Below are 7027 nucleotides of genomic sequence, written 5' to 3'. Positions count from 1 at the left end.
TTTAACATGCATCCACTCTATTCTACAAAAAAGTCGCTTTTCTATACGATGGTATTTAACTAATAAACTGTTCTCTTAAAACAAAAGCACGACCTAATTATGCGGTAACATACATAAAAAAAAAATAAAAAAAAATAAAAAAATATTCCGACGAACTGATAACCTCTTCCTTTTTTGGAAGTCGGTTAATTAATAACACTGGATCAAAAATTTTAGATTGGTTTTTGTTCTCCAGATTCCACTATCCAATACCTATGTAGAATTGCTCGGCGATTCCGAAAATCGAGCGAATAATTTTTTCTATGGATAGAACATTTTTGCTGTAAACCAGTGTAATCATTATATTATTAGGGGATTTACAAGACGTGTCAACCGTCGTAAAATCTTAGGCTTAATATTTTTTTTTAAGTAAAGTAATCATTAAAATGGTTTTAGAGGACTTCTAACTGCACCGAAATGTTCTTAAACTGGAAAAGAAAATATATAAAATTATCCGCTCCTAAAACCATTTTAACCGTTATTTTATATAAAAAATGCCAAGCTTAAGATTTTACGACGGTTAACAGATATCGATGACACAGTGGAAGATCGACCACTGTTTGTTAAAGAGTGCTCTCAGAGAGCAGGTGTGAGAATCGAGTAGAGAATGCATTGGCTCTCTGTTGTGATTGCAGCTTTTCGACGTTAAGTTTTCCTTGCACTTTTGGGTGAACATTTTTTTATGCACAGAGACGGGCACGTATCTTGGCTGCATCAAGATATTGGTCGGAGTAGATGTTTGTGCCTCGAAGCGTGCGTACGTCCAAAACACTGGAAGCGTTCTTTCGTCTACCACAACATGATCGATTTGGTTTCTCGTTTTTCGATCTGGAGACAGCGGCGTAGCTTGATGGATATTTTTATGAGAAGTCGATCACCCGCAATCTGGTGTAGAACGATCCGTCGTGGAGGCTGAATTTTCCGACGGTGGTTCCAAAGATCCCTTCCTTGCCCACCCGACTGTGAAGTCGCCAAGCCAGATTTTGATATCATGTCGAGGGCAGCGCTCGTACGTGCGCTCCAAGCGCTCATAGAAAAGATCCTTGGATGCGTCATCCTTCTCTCCCGTCAGAGCATGGGCGCAGGTGAACAAGATGTTGAAGAACCTCGCCTTGATGCGGATTGCAGCTAGACGCTCGGCCACCGGGGTGAACGACAGTACTTGTCGACGGAGTCTCTCTCCCACCACAAATTCAACACCTAATTTGCGCTCCTTGACATTACAACTGTAGTAGAGGTGCAAGGCCACAGACGTTTTTTGCCTTGCCCCGTCCAACGCATTTCTTGGATGGCGGTGTGGTCAGCTCTCGTCCTTACGAGGCCATCAACCAGCCGGGCAGAGACACCTTCCCCATTAAGGGTCCGGACATTCTAGGTGCATGCCCTCAAATCGTAGTCCTTTAAACGTTTGCCGTGGTCGTCATCATAAGGGGGCTCTCATCCGAGGCTTTGTTTTTTTCACAGGAAGGGGTCCCAAACCCAGCGTACAAGCCATTCTGGGACGGGCGTGGTTTCGCAACCGAATACACTTTTATATAGTGATGTGCTTGCTCCAAAGCAGACATTCGCTTGCAGCCGCACCTACTTGTGAGCAGACGCCGCCGACTTCAGTGAGCCCTTAAACCGAAAATGTCGGAATGGCCCCACCAAAGCTCCCTCTCTTTGTGCTGTGACCCAAGGCTCAACCCGGATTGTTTGCCCGGAGTGCGCGAGTGAGGACGCAAGAGTCGAGATTGAGTAACTTTAACTGCATACCCACAACAACGAGCATATGTACCTCATTGCACATTGGGTTATAGTTACTAATGAAATAATCAATTTGAAATTTTATGTTGGTAATGCAAACTGAAAATTTCTAGAGATGTACATACCATTCGCTAGATCCCAATAACTGCAATAGACGGAAAACTTTGTGAAGCCTTATCTGGATGCCTTTCCATTTAATACACGAAGATAAAAAGATAATTTCCCAAATGTTCACATGAAATTTATTACTTGAAATTTTTCTTCAAAAACCCCGACTCATTCTCATCTGCATCACCAACATAACCTAAACACACAAGTCTAGAGTGCTTAGACGTGGTTCTCCGACTATATCTACATTGTCCTCGTCCTTATCAACACCGTAGTGTAATTCATCGCCACGTTGGTAGGCCCAACTCATGCGAGTGGATGTAAAGTCAATACCTAAATTGCCATTTTTATCGATGCTTATTACGCCGGCGGTCTGCCCGAATCGCTGTGTCATATCGTTCAAGACCTGTGAGGCCGCTTCCTTTGCCGTCATATTCTCATATCTGATCGAAGCTAAAATTCGGGAAGCCACATTGTATCGCATTATAGTCTCGCCATGACCTGTTGCCGAGATGGCTCCCACTTCGTTATCAGCATATGTACCGGCGCCCAACAGTGGCGAATCGCCTACACGTCCCGGCATTTTACCTGTTAAACCACCCGTGGATGTAGCAGCCGCCAAGTTGCCAAATTCATCAATTGCAACGGCACCTACTGTTCCCGGCGAGCCGTATTCATTCAGCAAAGTTTCCAGCACAGGAGACGATATGGAATTCTTTAGGCATTCGGGATTCAAATCGGTGGAGCATAGTTTTTGTGCTGCTGCATTCAAGCTGTTTTTGTAGTCTTCTAGTGCTTGCAGGGATTTGTTAGTTACCAAAGCACCCTCCTGCAGAATTTGAAAATTCTCCTCCTCGGCAAAGAGCATTGCACCTTCACCAGAGAGGAACTTGTGACGCGTTTTTTCCATAACACGGCGTGCCAAATCGACGGGATGATAAATATCTCTCACAACCGATACACATCCTGCGTTCAAGTCTATACCACTCATAATTGCAGCATCCATTTCTACTTTTCCTTCCCAGGTGAGCACCGACCCATAGCCGGAATTAAATTGGGGATTAATTTCCATCGAACGAACCGCTTCCTGTACAGCATCCATCACACTGCCACCGCATTTTAGTGCCTCATAGCCGGCACGGGCTGCCAGTTTGACACCATACAGGGCTGACGGGACGTCGGCGTCTTTGATATTACCTGCACCGCCATGCACGAGAACAACTGGTTCGGTGGTTATCTGACAGGGACAGAGATGGGAAGCCATTAAAAGTCTGGATTTGGAATTGATTTTCTCGTGATAAATATGTACATATGTATGTATGTATGTAAGTACCATGATACAAAAAGACTCAAAATTTTTGACAAAAAATAAGGTTTTTAAAGCTTTATAAATTGTACAAAATTATGCTCTACCTTGCTATTTTTGTATCATGGTATGTAAAATGAAGCGAAATATGCCTTTGAATTATCACTAAAACGCAGTTAATTGCTTTCCTGACAAATGCCGGCTGTGGCGTAGTGTGAAGATTACTCGTTCTGAGATCGCAGGTTCGTGTCCGCTTGCAGGTGGTTAGAGTAAGGTAAGTCAGTTATTTCGATTTAAATATAAACTTTAAAGTACAAATTGTAAAATATGGTTCTGAGCACAGTATACTGTGGTTCTGAGTTCGCAGTAAGTCAATTATTTCAATTTAAATACAGTAAAACCTCTCACAGACGAACGCTCTAATAAGCGGATATCTCCTATAAGCGGACACATCCTTAGGAATGAACAATTTTTGGTTTTTTTTTTCATACAAAATGCTCTCCCATTAACGGACTTTCCGATAAACGGACGCGGAAACTCAAAAATGTCCAGTTATGGAAAAAAAATCTCCCATAAGGTGACGCGAAGCGGTCAATTTTTTTTTTTTTTTCAGTCAGATGTTGACTCTTGCGCTTCTACATACATATGTATATGTGCACAAGAACATAGTCCATATTCTAAGATATTTTTTGTTTCTAGAAAAAGTGTTGGCTTTTCGTTGCCCCTCTTCTTGAAACGGAAAGAAAACGCCATAAATTTGAATTTATTCTTAATTCAACCTGTTTCAGTCTATTGAAGAAAAAATATTATTTTAACTTAGAAACCCGAAATTTAAATTTTTCGTACTTGAATTTTAATTTTATTTTTTAGGAAATTTTCATAAGCGGTGACCATCGGTGTCCGCTTATGGGAGCTTTCACCGTGTATGTACATAATAGCCTATTTCCACCAAAAGCTTAACTGCAGTTAAGAGCTCAAATAAGTACCAATTATTTTAACATGCGGGGATTGGCAAAGTTTATTTCATACTTTTTGCTTTCATACTTTCGTTTGCTTGTACTTAACATAACCAGTTATCCCTTTCTAGTGATAACCTCGTTTTTACAATGGGCATAAACTGCAGTTAAGGCTTGGTGGAAATGCCCTATAAATTACAAATTGTAAATTAATTTCAATATGTAAAAACCTAAATACATACTCCAAATACCGTAAAAAATAAATGTGATTTTCTTTTCTTTTTAAAATACAATTTAAAAATTACAAAAAAAAACATAAAACGTTTGCTTCAATCACAAACTTAAACGCTGATTATTGGGCCCTGCAATCGATGTATTGATGCTTTGGAATGCAACAAATATACAAAGAAAGCAAGTCGCAACTATTTTGATTTTTTTTTTTTAATATTTCGCATCGTCCGCCCACTATGATAGCCCACTATAATGATTGTAAAAAGGTAGAATATTTTTAGCACTACACGGAGAGTTTTTTTCTTAAACCAAAGCAGAGTATGTTTAATTTATAGTAATAAAGTCTACTCTACTCATTTTATAATGAAAATAAATTAAGTAAAATAATATAATATTCACATACTTACATACAAATATACACATACATACGAGAAGTGAATAACTTTTGCAATACTTACGACGCTCGAAAAGCAGCAAATTACAAGAAAGTTGAAAAAAGCCTGAAAGAAAATGCACGTATATTTATAAGTACATACCTCTAATTGTTGATAAAATAAAAAATGCGTATGCGATTTTTAAAAAGTTCTTTGCATGGATATCCGGATATTTGGTTAATATCCGTTCTCTTTTGTTATCCGGATATGAGGTTAATATCCGTTGATTTTGCCATCAGGATATCCGATTAATATGCGTTAATTCACTCAGGTTTTTTAATCAGATATTCGAGTAACTGTATATGAATTTATGGCGATTTGAAAAGTATACATAAAATTGACACTCCGAACAGGCCGACAAAATTTGATGAATATGACAGTTGGACAAAAAAGTTGTGAGCCCGTATTACCTGTATTTACCAGATTTTACTGGAAATCGACTCCGTTCTCGGTTCTCTGGCAACTGAGTGGACAAATGCGAGAGCAAATAAAGTCCTCTCTTTGTCAGAAGTTACCAGTTTTAGTCCAAAGAAAAAGAAAAATATTATAAAATATTTAATAACTTGTTTGAGTCGGTTCTAATAATTTGTAAGTATTTTGAGTTAACTACGTGTGTGAGCTGAGTGTGATTACTTACGAAATAAACAAAATTTGGAGGTTAGGTTGAATTTGTCAGAAGTTATCATTTTTTACTAGAAAGCGCTCCCGTACTGTCTAGCACTGAGCTATTTTTTTTTTGAATTTTTTGACTGTTTTACTAGATTTAGTCAAACCTAAAATATGCATGGATAGAACATAAAATAGATAACGACGGCTGAATTGTGCAACGTGGACAAGGAAATTAGAAAAATAAGAACAATGCTGTCTGCGGCTAAAATTTTACTTCGGCATTTTAAATTATGTAGTTGTTTGGGGGCTAAAAAATTGTTTAACCTTCGCTACATATGCATATAAATATAGGAGTTCAAGCATATACAGACGGCAGAGTTGAACCGGATCAACTCGTTAATTCGCAATTATCTCGACAATTAACTGCAGTTGATCCGGATTAAGTCCTTGAGTTAATTCCCAAACTTAACTTGGATCAAGGGAATTTTCGATGACAACACTGACCAAAACTCACAGAGCGTAGAATACAGAAAATATGCAAATCTAGCATAGTCATATATCTTTTTATCGGTAAAGCAGTCACCATACTAATTCAGATAGGAATGCAATTTAAATTGAATAAGAACTTATTTGAATTAATATGGTGACTGCATTACCGACGACAAGGTATATAACGGGTGATTTTTTAAGAGCTTGATACCTTTTTTTTTTAAAAAAACGCATAAAATTTGCAAAATCTCATCGGTTCTTTATTTGAAACGTTAGATTGGTCCATGACATTTACTTTTTGAAGATAATTTCATTTAAATGTTGACCGCGGCTGCGTCTTAGGTGGTCCATTCGGAAAGTCCAATTTTGGGCAACTTTTTCGAGCATTTCGGCCGGAATAGCCCGAATTTCTTCGGAAATGTTGTCTTCCAAAGCTGGAATAGTTGCTGGCTTATTTCTGTAGACTTTAGACTTGACGTAGCCCCACAAAAAATAGTCTAAAGGCGTCAAATCGCATGATCTTGGTGGCCAACTTACCGGTCCATTTCTTGAGATGAATTGTTCTCCGAAGTTTTCCCTCAAAATGGCCATAGAATCGCGAGCTGTGTGGCATGTAGCGCCATCTTGTTGAAACCACATGTCAACCAAGTTCAGTTCTTCCATTTTTGGCAACAAAAAGTTTGTTAGCATCGAACGATAGCGATCGCCATTCACCGTAACGTTGCGTCCAACAGCATCTTTGAAAAAATACGGTCCAATGATTCCACCAGCGTACAAACCACACCAAACAGTGCATTTTTCGGGATGCATGGGCAGTTCTTGAACGGCTTCTGGTTGCTCTTCACTCCAAATGCGGCAATTTTGCTTATTTACGAAGCCATTCAACCAGAAATGAGCCTCATCGCTGAACAAAATTTGTCGATAAAAAAGCGGATTTTCTGCCAACTTTTCTAGGGCCCATTCACTGAAAATTCGACGTTGTGGCAGATCGTTCGGCTTCAGTTCTTGCACGAGCTGTATTTTATACGGTTTTACACCAAGATCTTTGCGTAAAATCTTCCATGTGGTCGAATAACACAAACCCAATTGCTGCGAACGGCGACGAATCG

General features: G+C 39.2%; 1 protein-coding gene across 1 annotated transcript in view; it reads right to left on the bottom strand.

Annotated features, from left to right (window-relative positions):
• Window positions 1-2010: 2010 nt before the first annotated feature.
• LOC108365872 (probable isoaspartyl peptidase/L-asparaginase GA20639) overlaps window positions 2011-7027 on the bottom strand; it is a 6026-nt gene continuing 1009 nt past the window's right edge. The window contains exons 2-3 of the mRNA XM_017620064.1: window positions 4845-4886; window positions 2011-3130 (exon numbers count right to left, since the gene is read on the bottom strand). Of these exons, the coding sequence (XP_017475553.1) occupies window positions 2090-3130; window positions 4845-4886 (1083 nt within the window). The 3' untranslated portion in view covers window positions 2011-2089. The remainder of the gene's footprint in view (window positions 3131-4844; window positions 4887-7027) is intronic.

This window comes from Rhagoletis zephyria, unplaced genomic scaffold, assembly GCF_001687245.7.
Source record: "Rhagoletis zephyria isolate East Lansing unplaced genomic scaffold, Rhagoletis_zephyria_1.1 Rzeph_scaffold_02035, whole genome shotgun sequence".
Lineage (NCBI taxonomy): Eukaryota > Metazoa > Arthropoda > Insecta > Diptera > Tephritidae > Rhagoletis > Rhagoletis zephyria.
This window is presented reverse-complemented; position numbering and strand designations above follow the sequence as displayed.